Genomic DNA, 21,468 nt, shown 5'->3' with positions numbered 1-21,468 from the left:
ACCGCTCTAGCACCTGCTGTCACCAGCACACTCACGAGCAAAACATTGACTAGGCAAGATGTATAGATCTATTAGTGGTTGTAATAGATCCCTATATGCAGACGCCTACACTAAACACCAATATTTTCTTTCCAAAAAGAGCTCGCTGTTACATCTCTTTCTATTTTATCACACTGCTCTTTAGCATCCGCGCCAATGGAAGACTAACTCTGAAATTGGACTACGCAACTATCCTCCAAATTGTACAAGACCTATAGAAACTCCATATTGAACAACATACATAGAACGGCTTAGCCAAAGTCCTACATAGTCACCGACTGATACAGGACTCTAATGGAAATATAATAATTATTGAGAAGCTGGCACTATTAGTAGTAGTATGACTACCTAATAGAGCGCTCTCTAAGGCACAACGGTAGTGGTGGTACGACTCGTATTGTATTGACTAAGGAGCTATTCACACGTTCGTAGATCCGTGTTGCGTGCAGCTGCGTCCAAGCTCCCCGCTAGGACCCACCTGCACGTGTCACCAATCATGTGACTACTCCTCCGCTTGATACCACCAAGTCACTTACGGACTGTATTCTCAACAATAATAATAATAATAATTAGAGTCCTGTATCAGTCGGTGACTATGTAGGACTTTGGCTAAGCCGTTCTATGTATGTTGTTCAATATGGAGTTTCTATAGGTCTTGTACAATTTGGAGGATAGTTGCGTAGTCCAATTTCAGAGTTAGTCTTCCATTGGCGCGGATGCTAAAGAGCAGTGTGATAAAATAGAAAGAGATGTAACAGCGAGCTCTTTTTGGAAAGAAAATATTGGTGTTTAGTGTAGGCGTCTGCATATAGGGATCTATTACAACCACTAATAGATCTATACATCTTGCCTAGTCAATGTTTTGCTCGTGAGTGTGCTGGTGACAGCAGGTGCTAGAGCGGTTCGGTATATGGGGTCGGTATATCGAGTCGGTTTAGGGCGTTCGGTGGAGAGGGTATTTGGTGTAGGCGTCTGTATATAGGTGTCAGATATTCACTCTTATCTGGAATACTGATGAAATGGGTAATGATCGTGATGATATTGATTATTGATTGTGTTTTTGGTTCTGTCTACGGTTGTGGGCACACCTGGGGGGTGCCAAGCCTTCCTGTGATCCGATTGGCTCTCTCAGATGCCGGGTCGCGCTAGTCTAACCCAGCGTCTGTACGCTCTCATCTTCAACAGTGCTATTATCTGACACACCCCTTCAGCTTGGACGCTCTTCACGCTTGCAAGCTGGGCACTTAGTCCTACTCAAGGCTTACCACGAGATTTTCAAGTTTCTCTTGAATTTCTTCGAGCGGTGCCGAGTTTCTCGCCAGGATTTCCTTAGCGGGACTAGTCCTAGTTGTTCTAGGAATTCTGGCCATTTGTTTGGTGGCAATGATTTGGTGAGACCGTCGGCGATCATATCCGCGGTAGGTATGTACTCTACGGAGATCCGGCCTGTCGACACCTCCTGTCTGATCCAGTGATTGTGTATGTCGACATGTCTGAGTTTGGTTTGAAGCTTTGAGACCTCCTCGGTGACTAGGCGAATAGTCTGTTTGTTGTCGCATTGAATAGTGATACTAGGGGTGTCAAGCTGGATATTCAGCTCCTTGAGGAGACGGGACAGGAATAGAGCTTCCTTGGCTACTTGAGATAGAGCGAGGAGCTCGGCTTCTGTCGTTGATGTTGTGACAGTGTCTTGTTTGTTAGCTTTCCATGCGATGAGTCCATTGAAGAGCTTGATCGCGTAGCCCTGTGAGCTCTTCCTGTCTAGGGTATTGTCGGCAAAGGAAGCATCGCTGGCTATCTGTAGTCCAGCGCCTCCTCCGAGTTGTAGCGCGAGGTGCTTTGTCGCTAGTAGATATTGGAGGACTCGGTCGGCAGCGTCATGGTGCTCCGGTCCTGGGTTGGAGAGAAAGCGGGCGAGCCGCGACGTCGCAAAGGCGATGTCTGGTCTAGTGGTCACGGCTGCGAAGAGGAGCGAGCCTATCTTGCGCTGGTATTTGTTGATCTCTGATGGGGAGGCGAGGCCGTCTCTTGGTAGTAGTTCGGCAGTCGCCATCGGCGTGTCGTGTCTAATGTCGGTACGGTCGGCCAGTCTGCTGATCTTGTCTGCGTAGGCCGCCTGCGATAGCTGGATCGTCCGCGCCTTTCGGTCTCGGATAATCTCGACGCCGAGGAACCATTGTAAGTCGTTTCCCCCAGTAAAGAGGTATCTGTCCTGGAGGCGGGCAATTGCCTGCTGGGCGGATTGCTCCATGTCTTTGTGGTATGCGAGTATGATGTCGTCCACGTAGAAGAAGATAATGATGCCGTCTTTGATGAGACAGCAGGGTTCGTGCGGTACTTCCTGGAACCCGAGTTCTTTGAGAGTGCCTGTGAACTCTTTCTGCCAGAGGAGCGGGGATATGCGCAGTCCATACAATGCCTTGTTGAGCTTAAGTATAGTGCCTGGCTTCTGATGGCCGCGTGGCATTCTCATGAATACTTCTCGGTCTATTGTCGCATGCACGAAGGCGTTTGCCACGTCGTACTGTTTGAGCTCTAGGTCGTACTTTGCCGCAATTGCGGTTAGCATTCGGAACGACCGGCTTGCGAGTGTTGCCGCGTAGGTGTCTTGCGATGTGATGTTTCGCTGCTGATCACCGCGGACGACTAGTCGTGCCTTGCACTTGAGTAGTCGGTGATGCTTGTCAAGTTTGTAGGTGTATACCCACATGCAGCCCAGGATTTGTTGTCCTGTTTGCTTGATTTTCTTTATGGGGAACTCTGTCCATGAGTTCATTTGATAGTGGCTTGCTAGATGGGACTGTTCTGCTTCTTTGAATAGTTCTCCCATTGGGTGGTCCTCAAGCTTAGTTCGGCATGTTGGCAGAGGTGGTAGCTGGCTGCGATGGGGCTTCAAGCCTTTGGCGAGCATTCTCACAATCGCAGCCTTGTCCATAGCTACTCCTCTGTATTCTCCAACCTTTCCGGCCTGGGTACCCGCCATGAACGCTGCTGCCCATGGGGCAGTCTTAGGGGTTCCTTGTCGATCCTTCTCATCTAGCGATGCTCCTGCCATTAGCCGCGCGAGCAACGCTGCGGGTGGCGGTGTCGCCGGAGGTGTCGGGTAGCTGTCCCGGATTTTTCTCCCTTGATAGTATCCTGGCTGGTCGCCCTCGCTGTCCTGAGCGAGTGACTCCTCCGGTGGACTGTCCTCATAGAAGGACTCCGTCTCTGGTTGCTGCGCTGGTGTTGGCAGCTCAATGGTCCTCACGTGTGTCGCGATTTCTTCTAGCGTATTGTGCATGAGGTTGTCCATTAGGTCTTCGGTTTTGCCATCGAAAATTGACTGTTCGTCGAAGACGACGTCTCTAGTGCTCATCACTTTGGCGAGTGACGGTATCCAGATTCGGTAGATGTTTGATGACCGGTATCCGACTAGGTATCCGATCCATGCCTTTGGGTCGAGGCGTTGTAGGCGCGACTTCCCTCTGTGGGTGTCGTCTGTCATGGCGAAAGCTTTGCAGCCATATGCCTTAAGGTGAGTGAGGTTTGGTTTTCGGAGAGATGTGACTATTCCGTTGCTGAAAGCTACTCGTGTGAAGAAGACTTCGTATGGTGTCTTCCAGTGATTGTTGTAGTTTGGGGTTCTGTTGTAGAGATAGACTGCGGCTCGAGTGATTTCTGGCCACAGTTCCCAAGAGAGATTGGCGTCAAGTCGCATTGCGCGTGCCTTCTCCTTGTTTACACCCCCTGAGCGCTCGGCTCCACCGTTTTGTGCCTGTGTGTCTGGGGCTGAGGGCTCGACTCTGATGCCCTGTGTTGCCAGCCATCGCTCGACATCTGGCTTAACAGTTGTGATCTCGTTGTCAGACTCTATGGTCTTAACGGATATGTTGTAATGGTTCTTCATAAATAAGAAGAAAGTTGTGAGCAGCCGGATAATGGACTTGGCTGTCCGGTTGTCGGTAAAGTATAGGTCCCATTGGAGGCCTGAGAAACGATCGGTAATGAGCATTTGGCTCTTCTCTTTTGTGATCGCCTGGACTTCGTATGTATGGAAGTCGATAGCAAGTCGCTCTCCTGGGCCTTCGTCGTTTGTTCGTGGTAGGCGTCGTATCTGTCTCTTGGACTTGGCTCTTCCGCAGGAGTCGCATTGTACTGTCGTCACCCCTTGAACTCGCACCCCCTCAGACTGCTGCACGAGATGCTCGATTGCTGCTGGTCCTGGGTGGCCGAGTCTCTTGTGCCATAGCATCGCTGAAGCCTTCTTTGGTCCTCTCTGCGTGCGTGTTGTGATGGCTCTTGTATGGACAAATGCCTGGGGTAGAGGACTGTACTCTAATACCCACTGGCCAAAGGTTTCTGAGAGGTTGCCAATAACTTGATCGTCTGGTCCTCGTAGGTTAGTTGGGTTTGATTTGGTATCCCACCAGATTCCTCTCTGCCGTAGCAGTCGGAAGGACACTAGATTGCATACGATCTCTGGGCAGATTGCCACATCTCGCAGCACTAGCTTTGTTGTCCCATGCTGATGTTGCAGCGTGATGTCTGTGGTCCCGTATCCCCGTATCCAAATCTTTATACTACCAGCCCATATGTAGTCTCCTAATGATGACGGGCGGTAGTTGTATATCCGATCTGGATTGTTTGTGATGTGGCACGTCGCTCCTGAATCGAGAATGAATGATCGTGCGAGAGGGTACGTGTGCTCGGCTGTCCCACTCCGTGCGATGGTAGTGAGCGCGGCGTCTACGTCCGTAATCTTTCGGCCTTCTAGTCATTCGATTGGTGACTGAGAGAGATCTGGGGTCGGTGTATGTGATTGCTTCAGCACTGGTGTGCGAGTACGGGGTCTGCTTTGTCCGCGGATTAGCCCTTGAAACGATGAATCATGTATGCGTCTGAACTTAATGAGCTCGCTTATTGTCTCATTAGGTTGCCACCATTCTGGGCAGTCTCTGGGTAGAGATAAAAGCATGTTCTGATGCTATGATGTTGTCCACATGCTTGGCATTGTACTCCAGCAGTGGTGAAAGAGTCTTGTTCTGAAGATCTCTTAAGCGTGGACTTTGTGCTTCCAGCTTGTACGTTGGTATTGGGGTCTGCCCCAGTTCGGCGTTGTTTACGAGGACGTCCCCGGTACGTTGTTAGCGGGGTCTGCCCCGGTTTCATTTTTGTCGATGGCGCGGATTTCGAACTATGAGGCGTCCCTGATAGCTCCTGGTCGTATTCACCGCCAGCAAGAGTTGATCCATATGGTCCATCGTAAGCTGCCATAGCTGCTTTGTGCTTCCCTGATCTAAGGGGATGGTTTATCATCATATGCTCTCGGAACCGTTTCATCATCTCCTTCCGGCTCATGCCTACTGCCCCACGACCATTATCCTGAAAATTGGTGGCCCATATGGGTGCAGTTTTATTGACGGCTGCCAGGAAGTCTTTTGTTGTTGTGCTAAGCTGGGATAGCTCGGGGACATTGTACGTCTCCGCGTGGGTTGCGGCTTGGTCATACTCAGCCAGCCACGTGTCCCATTGCGCCGCGCTTCTCATGGGCCGTAGGGCCGCAAGATAGCGCTCGCGTGCTCGGTCTTTCTCAGTCTCGTCATCAACCCCAACGGTCAGTTGTAGGTTGGCAATCCACTCGCGTAATGTCTTGTCTGGGAGACAGCATGTGCGTAGTAGGTGTGGTGACACGCTTGATTGAATCAAGGTCATGATATGTTGGAAGCTCGATTGCTCCTTTTCGTACCGGTGTCGGTCGCTCTTGTACTGCTCCATCGACATACGATAGTACTCAAGATCTTCTTTGAATGCCTTTTGCCCGCTGCTAGACAGCTCGCTTAGGCGCTCTGGTTCTCCAATGCCAGCAGCTGCTTGGTAGTTAGCGAATACTGGGATTCTAATGTCTTTTGGCTCCCGTAGGGGCTGAGTGGTAGATTTTGGGTTAATCTTATCCCAAATATTGTGCGCTACGCAACGCGCTTGTAGTTGCAGCATCCATCCGGTGTAGTCTGACTGGTCGCGTAAAGTCACGGTCGCGTCGCGGGTGGTAAATGTGGTCATTTTGGTAAGTAGGTAAAGGTAGTGAGACTCTTAATTGTCAGATATTCACTCTTATCTGGAATACTGATGAAATGGGTAATGATCGTGATGATATTGATTATTGATTGTGTTTTTGGTTCTGTCTACGGTTGTGGGCACACCTGGGGGGTGCCAAGCCTTCCTGTGATCCGATTGGCTCTCTCAGATGCCGGGTCGCGCTAGTCTAACCCAGCGTCTGTACGCTCTCATCTTCAACAGTGCTATTATCTGACAATAGGGATCTACAAGAGAGAGAATAGATCTATACAGCTATTGCCTGGTCGATGTTTTGCTCGTGCGTGTGCTAGTGAAAGCAGGTGCTAGAGCGGTTCGGTATATGGGGTCGGTATATCGAGTCGGTTTAGGGCGTTCGGTAGAGAGGGTATTTGGTGTAGGCGTCTGTATATAGGGATCTACAAGACAGAATAGATCTATACAGCTATTACCTAGTCGATGTTTTGGGCGTTTTGGTGTAGGCGTCTGTATACAGGAATCTATTATAACCTAACAATAATAGACCTATACTGTGATGGTTTTGGGCCGTTGCCCCGCACAGGCCACCTGCCAGATGCCTTAGCGTTGTTTTGATGTTCGCGCACGAGCCACCTGTTTGGTGGCCCATGCACACCCCCACTTAGATATATTCCGCGCAGAGCTTCTTACAAGCTCTGCACTGCAATTACTTTGTAATTCAACACAGTTTCAAATACCTGACCTATGTGAGACCCTTACACGTAATTGCAGTCACCGAACACTGGCCCAACGGTGCGCCTCACGAGAAGCGCCCCGTCGAACAAGTCATGAACCCTCTGGGGGCTCGTGACTCCCCTCACCCCGAGATCGTGGAACTCCTCACTGAGGAGACATCGCGCGATACTCGCCCCAGCACTACAGAACACCGAAATCCTGCCCTCGGCGTCCCTCGTTTCATGCGAGAGACGGCCGCAACCATGAACCGCTCCCGTATGGACGAGAGCCACGAGAACTCAGCCCCCGAACAGCCTTCGCGTGCGACGGCGCCCACCTCCCAGACCAAAGAAACCCTAGAGCGTCGCGCCAGCGGCCTCCCCCGAGCACACGGCAAGAACAACCTCTTCGACAGGGACGTACGCATTCCAGGACGCTACCCCTCCCTCGGCCACACCGATAGTGTACAGCAGCCACTGGACATTTCCGACGACTCTGACGACGAGCTTCCGACCACAATCACTACGCGCAAGAAGGGCGTGGCCTTCATAGACCATCGCGCCGACTTGAGCAGCCCATTGGGCATACGCTACCCATTAATGAGCGAGCAACGCCGCTACTCGCGCCAGTCTCAGGCCGAAGTCGACACTGATTATTTTTCTGAAGCGTGGCTCTCACCTGGACCCGCCGCGTCCTTAGAACCCCTAGTTGAACACGCCTACGAGCGTGCGCAATTCGAGCGACAGCCCTCTACGTCCTACGTCATTCCTCGCGAGGATAACGTGACCACCTTCGACCTCTGGGAGAACGATGCGCAAGGCAACCCCCAACGCAAAGATTCTCTCCACACTACGCCTATCGGACATACGAATAATGACCAGTCTAAGGCGTTGAACAGACTATATGATCAAATCCGCGATATGTGGAGAGACCTCGGCAACGAGCGCAAACACAGCGATCAGTTAGGCGAACAGCTTCTCGCAAGAGACAAGGTCATCGAAAACCTCCACAGCAAGGATCAAGAAACCCAAGATATCCTTGAGGGTTACAAGGGCGACGTCGCTGACACACAGGCTGTCCTTAAGAACTGCCAGGACCAACTTCAGTCTTCCGTCGCTACAGTTGCACGCCTAACCGAGGAGCTCCGCGACGCGCGCGGAAGCGCTCACGAAGACTACCAGCAGGCCCAGAACCAGGCAGAGAACCTCGCCGCCCGCAAATCGGCCTACAAGGACAAATACCGACAGGAGCACGACGCCCACCGAGCCACATTAGAGAATATGAAGAAACTCCAGGCTAAGCTAAAACAGGCTACAGCCAAGGTTTCTAGGTCAGCCAGGCGCGGCCACACAGGCCCTTCCCCCCAGACTCATCGGACTCTGAAGGCGACGATGCCAACAGTCCTCTACCAGCCCTCTCTCGCCAAGGTCAGCGCGGCACTCAGTCTACGAAAAATCGATACTCCGATGACGAAGAGTACGATCACCGTCGCCACCCCCGCCCAAAGAAACCTGAACCTGAGGCATTCTCCGGTAATGGCACCACTTCCGCCGACTATCTTAAGTGGAAGATGGACGTCACCGATTGGTTTGCTGATTATCCCTACGAGTTCGCCTCAGAAACCAAGAAGCTTAGCTACATCCGCCAGAAGACCAAGGACAAGGCTTTCGGATGCCTCCAGCATGGGTACCTCGAACCTGGAGCTGAGTTCGCGCACAGTAACGAGGCTTGGTCTATCCTTGACTCTGTCTATAAGTCGCTGAACACTAGCATCGAAGCTCAGTCCTGGTATGAGAGCTTGAATTCCACTATGAAGCCCACAGAGTCTATGGGTGAGTACATCGCCCGCTTTAACGTCGGCACCTCGGCCCTTCGTTGGCCCGACACCCTCAAGATCCAGTTCATGCGCAACCGGCTGCCTGTATGGTGGCGCGACATGACCGCCATGAAAGTCTTAGAGTCTAGCCTCACCTACCTTGACTTCTGTCAAACCCTTCGTCTCCTCGAACAGTCCAACCCACAACGAGCCACTACAACTGGCAACCGTAGAGGAAATCAGAGTTTAGAAGGTGGCGGGGGCGGCGGAGCAGGCGGCAATAAGTCCACTCCCTCTAACGGACCCCGGAACGGTGGATCCAGCTCGGGATCTGGCCCCCGTGGCCGCTCTGACATCCAGGTCAAGGTCCTCCGTCACTTAAATCGTTGTTTCAACTGTCTTAAGAAGAATCACACCTTTAAGGCTACAGGAGGTTACTGCTCTAAGGAGCCGGTCGCCTCTTTTGACTCGTACCCCGAAGTTCAGGACGCTCTTGAGAAGGCTATTGCTAACAATGGCGTACCCGTCGGAGAGCCAGCCCGCCCTAAGGTCAAGGGCGCCGCAGCTAGCGTCACCTCCACCTCTCCCCAACCTTCGGAAAATGCTTAGTCCCTGGCGACAGTCGCCCCCAGGGACCTCCCCGGCATGAGAAGCCACCCCCAGTACAACCACCAGCACATCCCCTAATTCCCCCTGCCCCTTCTGTCGAAGACAGCGAAGAAGAAGAGGAGTTACATCCTAACCGCTTTGTCGACGATTCTTTGACCCTAGCCCTTTCCCCTACCGTAGAAGTCAGCTCTGACGATGAGTCCGACCCGGATCCAACACTCCAGGCAATTGCGAACCGTGTCAAGGCTCTAAAACAACAGAGCCAGACTGGATCCCGGATCACCGTCTCGGCCATTGCTGCCGCCGCTATACGCGGTGATAAGTATCAGCCTCTAGTAGGCCAGCAATTAGTCTTTAAAGGAATCATTTCTTCTCATCGCTCCTCTCCTCAACACGTCGAAATCATGGGTGACACTGGTTGTGCTTCTCTCTTCATTGATTCTTCTCATGCCCGCGCACATAAATACGACCTTATCTCTCTCTCCCAGCCTGCTACTCTAGAACTCGCTGATGGCTCTCTAGTGGCAGGCGTTACCCATATGGCCCGGGTAACTGTCACATTTGGCACCCACACCGAAGATGTCCTAGCCTATGTCACCAAACTCTCTGGTGTCCAAATGATCCTAGGAACGCCCTGGTTCCAAACCCATGAACCCCGAGTTAACTGGAAAGACATGTCTCTAAGTTTTGACTCGGAGCACTGTCTAATTAACTGTATCCACGACCACCGACCCTGTCACACTCAGAGCAGCCGGCACCACAAGCAACCTCTCCCCCAGGTCCCTGACCCTTGCCGGAAGGTTGCTCGTCACCCCAAAGCACCCCCACCAATTGATGTAGCTTTCATCTCTAGCCGCGTAGCCGCGGCAGCCGTCTGTCACGACCAGGACATTTGTATCACCTCTTACGATGAAATCGGCCGCATCGCCGAGCTATCCGACAAGGAATGGGAGGACACTCAGCACCTACGTGCTGCAGGAGCCAAAGTGCTCCCAGAGGATTACGAGAAGTTCCGCGACAAGATGGAACGTCCGCACATGACGAGACAAGAAATCCTCAAGCGATTACCTAAGGTCCTTCATCCCTTGTACCAGTGATCGGAATGGTCTGGTCTGGTCTGGTCTGAGGGTACAGACCAGACCAGACCAGGTGCTTACATAAGGACCGGTCCGACCAGACCGGTCCGACCAACAAGACCGCCAAGAATGAGGCTGAAGCAAAGAAGGAAGCCGAGGAAATGTGTTTTACTACTGACTGTCAATCTAGTCGTCTTCGTTCTCACTATCCTCGATATCGCTGTTCCCCTCAGCTTGGGGCTTTCCATACCAGGCCCGGAGACACTCGCACGCTTCTATAATATCTGCCTTCAGCCTACCACGGCGATCGACGATAGTAAGCTTCGCGCTACTAAAAAGACGTTCGCATTCATCCGACATAGGCGAGATCGCAAACATGTCTAGAGCGAAGCGAGCGAGATCTCGTTGGGAGTCGTAGCGAGATAGCCAGTACGCAATAGCCTCATTGCAACCTGCCTCTTCGTTATGAAGCCGGTCAGTAGAGATGTATTGTTCATACAAATCAGTTGTAGAAACTGGAGCGTCTATTCGAATGCGCTTATGTTCCCGCTGGCGATCAAATGCTGGGTCAGGATCTCTCTCCTTCCTGGCTGGTGGTGGCAGCATCTCGACAGGGTACCTTCCCTTATACTCTGTCTCCCAGAGATGCTTCACCGCTAATTGTGCGTTTTCAAACCACCTCTTCTTCTCTTCGTCGCCATGAAAAACCCACTCTTGCCTGAACCATCCCCACTTGCGATATGGATCAAGGATTTGAGCCGCATAATATGCCGGTGGAAGGTCAGTATCTTCAGGGAATCGATTTTGCCAATTCAGCTGCTGATTGTTATAGTACTCAACGCACTTTAACCAAGCAGCATCAGCGCAGCCTTGAAGGTACTTCCATGTAAAGTTGTTATCGTCCTCAGTGTGGATGTCGTGGTAGTGATCCTTCGTCTCGCTTATCTCCCGGAGAAGGCAGTCCAAAGTTGAAAACCAGTCCGCAAGTGACGTCTTCTTACCTTCAGAAAGCAAAGTTGCAGCATAGAAGTCTTTGAGAGCGAGTTCAATCTTTTCAAGCTCAAACCAGTGCTGTCCATCAAGCTTAAAGTTCGCGATCCCTACGGAGCCCTTTCCAGGTACATGACGAGCCGAGAAGAGCTCTAAACGTTCTCGAACATTTAATGCACGTGTAATCGAATAAAACCATGAGTTCCAGCGGGTCGAGTTGTTCTGGATAAGCTCAAGCCCGTCGAATTGCGAAAGATCTCCGCCGATAATAATTGTAGCAAACTCCTCACGCCGTTGTGGAGTAAGCCTGATGTATCGCACCAGGTTGTGAAGACGACCCAAACATCCGAACTTCTTCCAGAGCTCTTCCACCTTCGTATAGTCGCCACGTTGATGATGCTTCTCCAGCTTCGCAAGATACTTCTCACAGTTTCGCCCCATAAGGAACGCCTGGCAACAGAGGTTGATGACATGGCCCAAGCAACGCAGCCGGCGATGACGACGTTGTTTTGACTTCATCCATGGGCAGAGATCCTTGAGTATAAACTCAACAGCGGTATCATTTGCCGAGGCATTATCCAGCATAAAGTATCCAATCTGATCTCCGCTAATGTCGTATTCTTCCAGCAATTCAAGGACCACCGATCCAAGATTCTCTCCAGTATGTTCGCCGTATATACGTCGCATACCTAAAGCGGTAACACGTCGCATGCCGGTAGTATCAATCCACATAGCGACGACGCCTAGGATAGCGTAAGGGTTTGGTGAAGTCCAGAGATCAAAGGAGATAGAGATCCTACTCCGTGAATGGTGTAGGTCCTCCCTAAGCTGTTGCTTCTTCGATATGAATGCATTCATTACCCAGCTTCGGATAGTCTTCGCAGCCTTCGGGAGGTGGTTGAGTAGTGCCGGATTTAAAAAGAGGAGTAGTTCACGAAAGTACTGGTTCTCTAATTGAAAGAAGGCGATATGGCAGTACACAATCCAACGAATTAGAAGCTCTTTAAACTTCTCTACTGACTCCTTCCAGAAAAAGATGCTGGAAGCAGCCCCATCCTTTTGCTGGTCGATTATAGACTTCCGTACAGAACCCTTTCGCTTGATGCTACTCTGGGGATCAATCTGGTGCTTCTGTTCCAGGTGATTCCGGATCCTAGAAGTGCCATTGATGACAAACAACTCTTGCTTGCTCTTCCCAACCCTGCACTCATGGCAGTAATACACCTCTTTCTTATCGCTATCTCGAATGTATTGGAGTCCGTACTTCCAGATGTGTGATGTACCTTGACGGAAATCCTTCCTTGCAATTATTGCACGTTTCACGTACGTGATACCGCCCTGCACGAACTCATCTGGAGATTCGTGATATTGAATAGGAGTGGGTGATAGTATAGGGGTGGGTGATGACGTGGGGATAGGAGATGGAGTAAGAGACGTTAAATCTAGTCTTATAATATTCGATGGGGACGGTGAGGTTGGTGTTGAAGGCTCCATAACAATAGTATATAAGTAGGTTGTTAAGGACTTGATTGTTCTATGTAAGTAGAAGACTTACCTTGATCTTAATGACTCATATTGTGCTAAATTTTCTGGCTAGATTAGTCTAAGATCTAGTCACGTGGACCTATTTATAGCCGGACCGGTCCGATCATCTAGACCGGTCCGACCACGGTCTCAAAAAATCGCCAGACCAGACCAAGTCTTGGCGGTCTAGACCAGACCAAGACCAAGTCAGACCAGACCATTCCGATCACTGGTTGATAGCAAGGTGGTCTTCGGGTGACTCTGTATGCTCATCATAAATGACGTCTTCATAGCTTTGCAAGCGGTCCTCATAGACTCCAAGTAAGTATTCAAATACTAGAATAACCTCAGCGATTGCTCCAAAAGCACCGCTTTTGCCGCGGCCTTCAAGCCGTTTTGTAGCTTGTTTTAGTGGCCTAAGCACATCAATATACTCAGCAATCACCTGCCAGTCATGGGCATTGATCCCATCAGACCTCATCCAATCCGGCGCTGCAGGCAGCTTGTTGTTACGACTTCGGGCTAGACTCCGCAACAATCAATTCAATCCGGTCACTCTCCTAGACCCACTTACCTATCTAGGTAGGGCTTAAACTCCTATAGGTAACTACTAGGCTTAAAGCGGTAATCAATCAATCCAATCTGAACCTTCTAGGACCCACTTAATTGATTGTTGCGGACTGTGCTTCGGGCGTACTCGTCTTCAGTTTCAATCTTCTAAATATGGTAGTTGGCGTACCTATTAACCGCTAATTACAACTCAACAGCGCGCTTAAAACACGAAACGTAAGAGTTATAGCGAGTAACAACTAGCTTAACGGGCTCCTTGATTTTGTGCTGTTCTGTTGGCGCGTTGACAGGCTGGTCCCTAATAGCGAGCTTCTGATACTTCTCAAAAAGAGCGTACTGTTATGGTGTTTTGATGTAGTTAATAACCGCGACAAGCACTCCTAATGGTCCATCGCCTCGCCAAGTAGCCATATTCTCAGCTTCGTTCACGCGCTCAGTCTCCTCGTTGTCGTAGGACTCTTTCTCCTCACCCCAGAGTAGCATCTGGCCAATGAGATTAAGCGTATAAGGACCGCAGCGAAGGCGACGCTCAGTAGCGCTAAAGCCTATCTGCAAGGCGAGAGTGTTAATCGTGGTGTTGTTGTTATGTGCGTTGTCGAGGACGAAGTAACCGAGCTTGCCCACAGTGATTTCGAACTGCTTGAATATTGCCATCACGACCTCAGCCATAGCCTCGCCGGTGTAGGCACCTGTCAGTTGTGGGAGCGCAATAGGCAAGTCCCTGAGCTCGCCAGAGCTATCAACGTAGTGGGCGACGATACCTAAGTAACCGCGCTTGCCACCTTTTGTCGTCCATCCGTCAAAGCTTACATAGACTTTGCTCATTGATTCTGAAAGGCTTGCGATAACCTTTAGTAACAGGTAGTTGTACAGGCGTATAACGTATCGTGAGACGCTGTTATAAGATGCCCACAAGGCTCGTTCTGCCTCTACGCTAGCTAATTATATCATATTGCGAAAAGACGATGATTCGAATTGTGAGAGTGGGAGGTTGTTTTCGACGAGCTAGGTAACGGCCGCAAGCCTAAACTCTTGTATATTGAAGTTGGTAAGCTCGTTGGCAACAGCCTAAGAGCAGCCCTTCTGAAGGGCGCGTTCGAGGAGAGTTTCTTTCCGAGGAGCGACGGTAGTGCGCTTACTTGGAGGCTTCAAGCCATGAACTTTCTTGTCTTCTCCGAGATGACGTGCTGGCGCTGATGGAGACTGCGAGACGTTATGTATGCCACGGCCAACAGTAGTGAACTTGTGCTTATAGCAATAGTGGCAGATCCACGTAACTTTTGCGACGTTGCTGCGCAAGGCGATGCGATAGCCATGGCTGTATACCCAGCTTGCTCGGTTCGAAAGTGATGTGGGCGGCTTGCAGTGCTTTGGGTAGCGACTCTAATTAAAGCCGTCGTATTTGTCCTCTACCTATACGAAACCCTTGTCGACAGCCTCGCTAGCTGCTCCTGAAGCTGCAACAGTGGCATGCTCGCTGCCCTTAGGTGGTGGGATGATCGTCTCTTCGGCGCGCGACTCTCGGAGGGTCGCTTCAAAATTTGGTGCTTGTGGCGCGGCAACGAGAGCTTGACGCGGCGACAGCGGTGGAGGAGGTGGAGATGGTGAGAATGGCTGAGTATCGACTAGCACAGGTTGGCTGGCAGTCCCGCGATGACGCGCTGCGACTCTAGGGCGCTTCGAAGTTGTCGCGATTTCTAGAGCATTAACGCATGTTCTTTTTGCTGGCATTATAGCAACGGCGAGGTAGATAATAGCTGCAAATAGAGACGCGTTGGTGGAGTATAGGTGAGTGTGGTGGGTGATAAGTAGTAAGTGAAGTGTCGCAGAAGGAGAATATTGTTGCCAGGCCGTTAGCCGGAAGTTTAGTAGCTTATTTGCTAGAAATATAGCAAAAAAGAGTGTATTTTAGGTTATAACTAGGTTTCGAACTTACGCACTACACCTAAAAATCATCGTGAGATTGCCCCTCCACCAAGTCCTTCAGCCCCAAGTTTCCAACCGCTCCATCCAACCAAGCTAAGCAAGCTGACTGAGCGAGCGCCTATCCCTAAGCTCGCTCGGCTTGCAAGCGCGCACTGCGCGCTCAGCTCATTCGGCTTGGTCAAAACGTCCAAGCCGAGCGAGCTGAGCGAGCCGGCTCGCTCGTTGACAAGTATGGCAGCTGAAGCGCATGATGGGCGAAAAGGCCGAGTTCCGGGGCGTTCAGGAGGCAGCGATCAAAGCCATCACAGCAGGCGAGAGTCCCGTAGTAGCGGTGATGCCGACGGGGGCAGGCAAGAGCTTGTTGTTCATGTTGCCGGCGTGGGCAGAGCAGGGCGGCACGACGGTGGTGGTAGTGCCGTTGATCGCGTTGCGTGGCGACATGGCACAGCGGTGCAAGAAGCTAGGGATATCGTGCGTAGAGTGGCAGAGTCGGCGTCCGCCAGACGCAGCAGCGGTGGTGTTAGTGACGCCCGAGTCGGCAGTTGGAGAGGAATTTGCAACGTTTTTGAACCGGCTACGAGCGACGCGGCAGCTAGATCGGATTATTATCGACGAGTGCCATATCGTGTTAAACCGGTAGTACACGTTCCGCAAGCAGATGCAGCAGCTAGGCAAGCTGGTGGCTGTAGAGACGCAGATGGTCATGTTGACAGCAACGTTGCCACCCAGCGAGGAGGACGAGTTATTCCGGCGAATGCATTTTGAGCGTGGGCAGGTAAGAATGTTTAGGGCACCGACAGCACGGAGCAACATAGCGTACCGGGTGGTAAGGGTAGAGAAGGAGAGGAAGAGACAGGAGGTAGAGGCAACGGTGTTGGCGATGGTACAGCAGAAGGTCCGAAAGTATAAGAGCGGCAAGATTGTAGTGTACGGCAACTCAGTGCCAAAGGTCAAGGGGTTAGCCGAGAAGCTCAAGTGCCATGCGTATCATCACCACGCGGTTGGCAAGGCAAGCATGTTGGGGGAGTTCATGGGCGGCAAGCAGCGGGTGATTGTGGCAACCAGCGCGTTGGGCATGGGAGTGGACGTGCCCGATATCCGGTGCATTGTCCACATGGATTGGCCGTTTAGCGTGTTGGATTACGCGCAGGAGAGCGGGCGAGCCGGGCGAGACGGGGAGCGGAGCGAGGCGATCATGATGGTGCAGGACGGCGAGCAGCGAGCGGCGGATGACAAGCAGGGGGAGGCGGAGCAGCGGTTGGTGCGAGCATACGTCGAAGGCATAGACGAGGCGGCGACATGTAGACGGGTAGTGTTGGACGGGTATTTGGACAGGCGCGAGGCCGAGCGAGCTCGGTGCGAGGAGGGAGAGGAGAGGTGTGACGTATGCATGAGAGCCGACGGGGAGGAGATGGAGGAGGAGATGGAAGAGATGAAGGAGGTGGAGGAGATGGAGGAGGAGATGGAGGAGGAGATGGAGGAGGATATGGAGGAGGGCGGCAGCAGCAACGAAGAAGAGGCGGAGACATTGGAGAGGGAGCAAGAAGAGGCGCGGCAGACGTTTAATCAGCAGCAACGAGAACAAGGCGGCCCGCGACAGAGATTGATACACACAGTCCGCAACAATCAATTAAGTGGGTCCTAGAAGGTTCAGATTGGATTGATTGATTACCGCTTTAAGCCTAGTAGTTACCTATAGGAGTTTAAGCCCTACCTAGATAGGTAAGTGGGTCTAGGAGAGTGACCGGATTGAATTGATTGTTGCGGAGTCTATTGATACAGCAGCGGCAGCAGGAGTTCGCCGACGTCGAGTGGCTGCGTAGGCAGCTGGCGCAATGGATAAACCGGTGTGGGTTATGTGAGGCAGTAGGCCAAGGATCGAGCACACACGATGTACGGCAATGTTGGCGACAAGAGAGCCAGCAGATCAAGCAGTCGATTAAGAGGATGGAAGAGACAATTAAGTTTGAGCGTTATTCGGGTTGTTTTTGGTGTGGAGTGCCGCAGGAGATATGCAAGCGGTGGGAAAGGAATAGTTTTGGGCGATATCAGAGAGTCCAAGACGGGGATTGCCAGTATAGAGGGGTATTAATAGGCGGGTTATTAAGTATAGCATTAGGGCGGAGCGAGGTAGGAAACCGATGGACGGCGCGGTTAGAGGAGTTCGGGGTTAGTAATTCAGGAGCAGGGCCGACGTTGTTTGAGTTTTTAGGAAAAAAGCGATTGTTAGAGACGGTTGAGAGCAATAACTTAGCAGGAGAGTTTTGTTGGATTACAAGATTAATAGGCGAGTAGAGGAAATATAGAGAGTTGTAACGTTGACGAGGGTAGCTCCAACAGCTCGAGTAGCTCGGATAGTGTAAGCAGCGATAAAGGCAAGAGCAGCAAGATTAGCGAGAGCGTAGGCAGGGTTAGCAGCAAGAGAGATAGCAGCAACAGTGACGATAGTAGCAGCAGTAAGAGTAGCGACGAAGGCGAGGGTAGTAAAGATATTAGAGGTAGCGAAAGCAGCGGCAACAGCGAGAGCAATGAGAGCAACGACAAAGACGAGGGCAGAGAAGGTCAGACTCCGCAACAATCAATCGGATCGGCATGATTGATTCCTATCTAGGTTAAAGGCTGCCTAATGAAGTAATTCTTTAACCTATATAGGAATCAATCATGTCAATCGATTGATTGTTGCGGAGTCTGGAGAAGGTAATGAGAGCGGCGAGAGCAGTAAGAGCGCAGGCAGCGTTGGTAGCGAGAGCAATAGCTGCAACAGTGGCGATAGTGGCGACAGCGAGAGTAGCGAGAGTAGCGAGGGCAGCGAGGGCAGCGAGGATAGCGAGAACAGCGAGAGCAACTTGATGGCAGGCAGCGTAAGCAGTAATAGCAGCTTGAGCAGGGAGGAAAAGCGAGGGTCGTGACGACGGCGAGAGTAGCTCCAATAGCGAGAGCAGCAAGAGCGAGAGCAGCAAGAGCGAGAGCAGCAAGAGCGAGAGCAGCAAGAGCGAGAGCAGCAAGAGCGGCAAGAGCAAGGAGAGCGAGGCAGGCGAGGCAGGCGAGAGCAACGAGATGGCAAGTAGCGAGAGCGTAGGGAGCGAGAGAGGCGAGAGAAATAAGAGCAGCGACATGATAGGTAGCGTCGGCAGCGAGAGCATCGAGAGCCGCGCATATAGCGAGAGTAACGAGAACAGAGCGAGTAGCGGGAGCAGCGACGACGGTAAGGACAGCGACGAAGGCGAGGACAGCGAGGATATTAAGAACAGGAGGCGTGGGAGCAATAGGAGGGTAGGAGAAATAGGGAGGATATTAAGAGCAGCGCAAGCAGTAGGGACAGCGAGAGTAGGAGCCGCAGCGGCGAAAGGAGTTGTAGAAGCCGTAGCAGCGGTAGGAAGTGAGAAGCAGCGAGAGTAGCACGAGCAGCGGGGGACAGCAGGGACAGCGAGAGCAGTAGGGAAAGCAAGAGCAGGGGCAGAAGTAGTTATAGCGGCCGCAGGCGTAGTAGGAGCGGTGGGGAGTGAGGAGCAGAAGCGAGGATATCGATAGCAGCGAGAGCAGCGAGGACGGCGGGATAGTAGGGATAGCGGGATCAGCTGTGAGAGAAGCGAGGATAGCGAGAGTAGGAAAGCAGGAGCCGCAGGCGCGATAGAAGTAAGAGTAGCAAGAGCAGTAAGAGCAGGATGTGTAGCCGCGAGGATAGAGGCAATTAAGGTAATTAAGGTGATTGCGATGATTGCGAGGACAGTAAGAGCAACAAGGGCAGCGCAAGAAAGGGGCGAACGGCAAGGGAATTAACTATTAAGTTAATTGTAGCGATTGCAAGGACAGCGGGAACAGCGAGGATAGTAAGGGCAGTAAGGGTAGAAAGGACAGCGGAAGCAGCGAGGACAACGAGGACAGCGAGGATTGTAAGGACAGCGGAAGCAGCGAGGACAACGAGGACAGCGAGGATTGTAAGGACAGCGGAAGCAGCGAGGACAACGAGGACAGCGAGGATTGTAAGGACAGCGGAAGCAGCGAGGATAATGAGGACAGCGAGGATAGTAAGAACAGCGAGGATAGTAAGGACAGTAAGAGTAGCGAGGATAGCGAAAGTAGGAGAGTAGCAGTAGCAATAGCAGTAGCCGGAGGTGTATATAAGCTGTAAGAGGTAAGAGGTAGAAGTAAGGATATTATAAGCAGCAAGGATAGCAGGGGCAGAAGCGGCAACAGGTGCAGGGGTAGTAGGAGTAGTAATAAGAATATTAAGAGCAGTGCAAGTTACAAGGACAAGGGACAAAGTAAGGACAGTAGAGATAGTAAGAGTATCAGGAGCAGCGAGAACAGAAGCCGTAGGATTGATAGCGAAGATATTAAGAGCAGCAAGGAAAGCGAAAGTAGCGAGGGTAGTAAGAGCAGCGACAAGAGGAGCGGTAGCGGCCGCCGAAACCGCAGTTACCGCAGGTGGAGGAGGCGTAGGAGGTAAGGGGCAGAAGAGAGCAGTAGAGACAGCGGGAACAGCGGGGAAAGCGAGAGCAGCAAGAAGGACGGGGATAGTAGAGATAGAGGAAGTGGCGAGAGCAGAAGCAGTAATAGGGAGGATTGCGGAATGCGGAGGAGTAAGAGCGGTAGGAGTAAGAGTAGCAAGAGCAGGACGTAGAAGTAAGAGCCGTAGGAGCAGGAGCAGTAAGAATAGCAGGAGTAGCAAGGGTAGGAGCTTTAAAGGCGGCAGCAACGAGGGTGTTACAAGCAGCGAAAATAATAGGAGCAGGGAGAGTGGTCGCAGTAAGGATAGCGATAGAAGCGAGGTTGGCGACAGCAGGGACAGTAGTAGTAGCAAGAATAGCGAGAGTAGCGAGAGCAATAGCAGTGAGAGCTAGAGCATTAAGAGTAGCAGCAATAAGAGCAGTAACCGTAGGAGTAGGCGCATTAAGAGTAAAAGCTGCAGGAGTAAGAGCAGTAAGGGCGGAAATAGTAGGAGCGTAATTAGCGAGAGCAGGAGCAGCGAGGACAGCAGGAGCAGCTGGAATGGCGAGAGCAGCAAGGACGGAGTGGATAGCAAGAATAGGAAGCGTAGGGGCCGCAGTGGCGATATTTGTAGAAGCGGCAGTAAACACAGGTGTAGTAGTAGCCGTAGGAGTAATAACGAGCATGTTAAAAGCAGCAAGGACGGCAGGAACAGCGGGAGTTGCAATAGTAGAACCCGTAACCGTAATTGAATAGACAGTAAGAGTGATAGTCGCGATAGAAGGAAAAGTTACAAGAATAGCAGCCGTAGCCGTGGTAGAAGCAAGAGTAATTATAATAGAGGCAAAGATAGTAACAGTAGTAAGAGTAATAAGCACAGTAAGGGTATAGTAAGAGCAAAAGTTTAAAGAAGAGTTATTTATGTTAAAAATAAGTATGCAGGTATAAAGCAAAGAAAAGAAAGATTCGAAAAGAGAGAGTATAAAGTTGGTGAGATTCATAATCGATAGATGAGGTAGGTAAAACAGGTATAGTTTGTAGTATATATTAGATAGTGTTTAAGAAAGAAATCAAGCATAGAATTAAGTAGGATTTAAGGATTAGGATTGTAGTAGAAGACAGAGCAAGTTATTAGGAATACATTAATAAGAAGATAGAAGAAAAGATTAAGTTTATATAAAAGTAGAGTCATAAGAAGAAGATATAAATAAAAAAAGCAAAACGAAGTCTACATAGTTCACGACAAAAACTGATCAAAACGCGTCGTTTTTCATCGGAATATAGTCGAAACCATCAGAAGAAAAACATTCCAGCTACTCTAAGCCTCTGCAGCCAGCTGGTTGTAAAGCTAGAGCCAGTAGAACGAGATTCTTCAGACGCGTTCAATCTTCCAAAACAAAAACGCACAGACCAGTCCTTATCGATAAGATAACCAAAAACACCAACAATTGACTCTTTCGCTGTTTTCTAGTCTCCCAAATCTATTCCTATCCTAGAGATCTACTCGATAGATCAGTAAGATAGAGAAAAGAGAGTAAGAAGAGTAAAATAGCAAGGCTTTCACTACTTTCACACCGGTACGGCTAGAAGAACTAGGTATCCTTCTAGTGTAAAGTAGCAACAACAGAACAAAAATGCCGCCAGACAGCGACAATATCATAGTGCAGATCCCAGAGGCAAGCGGAAACAGCACTAATACCGCAATCTATCTCGAAAATGATATCCAAATGGGTATAGAAG

The 21,468-nt window shown here is 50.9% G+C and overlaps 10 protein-coding genes across 10 annotated transcripts; 4 read left to right on the top strand and 6 right to left on the bottom strand.

The window, feature by feature from the left end:
- Positions 1 to 1,300: 1,300 nt before the first annotated feature.
- Positions 1,301 to 4,273, bottom strand: PtrM4_143880 (uncharacterized protein; the record flags this gene model as incomplete). Its single annotated transcript, XM_066109703.1, has 1 exon — positions 1,301 to 4,273. One exon carries the CDS (start codon positions 4,271 to 4,273, stop codon positions 1,301 to 1,303), a length of 2,973 nt encoding a protein of 990 aa, XP_065959686.1.
- Positions 4,274 to 4,938: 665 nt separating this feature from the next.
- On the bottom strand, positions 4,939 to 6,081 carry PtrM4_143870 (uncharacterized protein; the record flags this gene model as incomplete). Its single annotated transcript, XM_066109702.1, has 1 exon — positions 4,939 to 6,081. The coding sequence occupies one exon, from the start codon at positions 6,079 to 6,081 to the stop codon at positions 4,939 to 4,941; it is 1,143 nt and encodes a 380-aa protein (XP_065959685.1).
- An 818-nt stretch (positions 6,082 to 6,899) lies between these two features.
- On the top strand, positions 6,900 to 8,549 carry PtrM4_143860 (uncharacterized protein; the record flags this gene model as incomplete). The annotated part of the gene is made up of 1 exon (XM_066109701.1): positions 6,900 to 8,549. The coding sequence occupies one exon, from the start codon at positions 6,900 to 6,902 to the stop codon at positions 8,547 to 8,549; it is 1,650 nt and encodes a 549-aa protein (XP_065959684.1).
- A 47-nt stretch (positions 8,550 to 8,596) lies between these two features.
- Positions 8,597 to 9,211, top strand: PtrM4_143850 (uncharacterized protein; the record flags this gene model as incomplete). The annotated part of the gene is made up of 1 exon (XM_066109700.1): positions 8,597 to 9,211. One exon carries the CDS (start codon positions 8,597 to 8,599, stop codon positions 9,209 to 9,211), a length of 615 nt encoding a protein of 204 aa, XP_065959683.1.
- A 404-nt stretch (positions 9,212 to 9,615) lies between these two features.
- On the top strand, positions 9,616 to 10,308 carry PtrM4_143840 (uncharacterized protein; the record flags this gene model as incomplete). The annotated part of the gene is made up of 1 exon (XM_066109699.1): positions 9,616 to 10,308. One exon carries the CDS (start codon positions 9,616 to 9,618, stop codon positions 10,306 to 10,308), a length of 693 nt encoding a protein of 230 aa, XP_065959682.1.
- Positions 10,309 to 10,473: 165 nt separating this feature from the next.
- PtrM4_143830 (uncharacterized protein) lies at positions 10,474 to 12,771 on the bottom strand (the record flags this gene model as incomplete). The annotated part of the gene is made up of 1 exon (XM_066109698.1): positions 10,474 to 12,771. The coding sequence occupies one exon, from the start codon at positions 12,769 to 12,771 to the stop codon at positions 10,474 to 10,476; it is 2,298 nt and encodes a 765-aa protein (XP_065959681.1).
- Positions 12,772 to 13,027: 256 nt separating this feature from the next.
- On the bottom strand, positions 13,028 to 14,196 carry PtrM4_143820 (uncharacterized protein; the record flags this gene model as incomplete). The annotated part of the gene is made up of 3 exons (XM_066109697.1): positions 13,028 to 13,328; positions 13,559 to 13,707; positions 13,738 to 14,196. 3 exons carry the CDS (start codon positions 14,194 to 14,196, stop codon positions 13,028 to 13,030), a joined length of 909 nt encoding a protein of 302 aa, XP_065959680.1.
- A 243-nt stretch (positions 14,197 to 14,439) lies between these two features.
- Positions 14,440 to 15,102, bottom strand: PtrM4_143810 (uncharacterized protein; the record flags this gene model as incomplete). Its single annotated transcript, XM_066109696.1, has 2 exons — positions 14,440 to 14,754; positions 14,791 to 15,102. The coding sequence occupies 2 exons, from the start codon at positions 15,100 to 15,102 to the stop codon at positions 14,440 to 14,442; spliced, it is 627 nt and encodes a 208-aa protein (XP_065959679.1).
- A 445-nt stretch (positions 15,103 to 15,547) lies between these two features.
- On the top strand, positions 15,548 to 18,628 carry PtrM4_143800 (uncharacterized protein; the record flags this gene model as incomplete). Its single annotated transcript, XM_066109695.1, has 6 exons — positions 15,548 to 15,838; positions 15,938 to 16,653; positions 17,629 to 17,858; positions 17,950 to 18,158; positions 18,217 to 18,570; positions 18,626 to 18,628. 6 exons carry the CDS (start codon positions 15,548 to 15,550, stop codon positions 18,626 to 18,628), a joined length of 1,803 nt encoding a protein of 600 aa, XP_065959678.1.
- A 369-nt stretch (positions 18,629 to 18,997) lies between these two features.
- PtrM4_143790 (ComEC, membrane metal-binding protein) lies at positions 18,998 to 20,414 on the bottom strand (the record flags this gene model as incomplete). The annotated part of the gene is made up of 2 exons (XM_066109694.1): positions 18,998 to 19,978; positions 20,088 to 20,414. The coding sequence occupies 2 exons, from the start codon at positions 20,412 to 20,414 to the stop codon at positions 18,998 to 19,000; spliced, it is 1,308 nt and encodes a 435-aa protein (XP_065959677.1).
- Between the last annotated feature and the right edge of the window lie 1,054 nt (positions 20,415 to 21,468).

This window comes from Pyrenophora tritici-repentis, chromosome 9, assembly GCF_003171515.1.
Source record: "Pyrenophora tritici-repentis strain M4 chromosome 9, whole genome shotgun sequence".
In the NCBI taxonomy this organism is placed as follows: domain Eukaryota; kingdom Fungi; phylum Ascomycota; class Dothideomycetes; order Pleosporales; family Pleosporaceae; genus Pyrenophora; species Pyrenophora tritici-repentis.
Note: the sequence above shows the minus strand (reverse complement) of the source record. Positions and strands in the feature narration are given on the sequence as shown.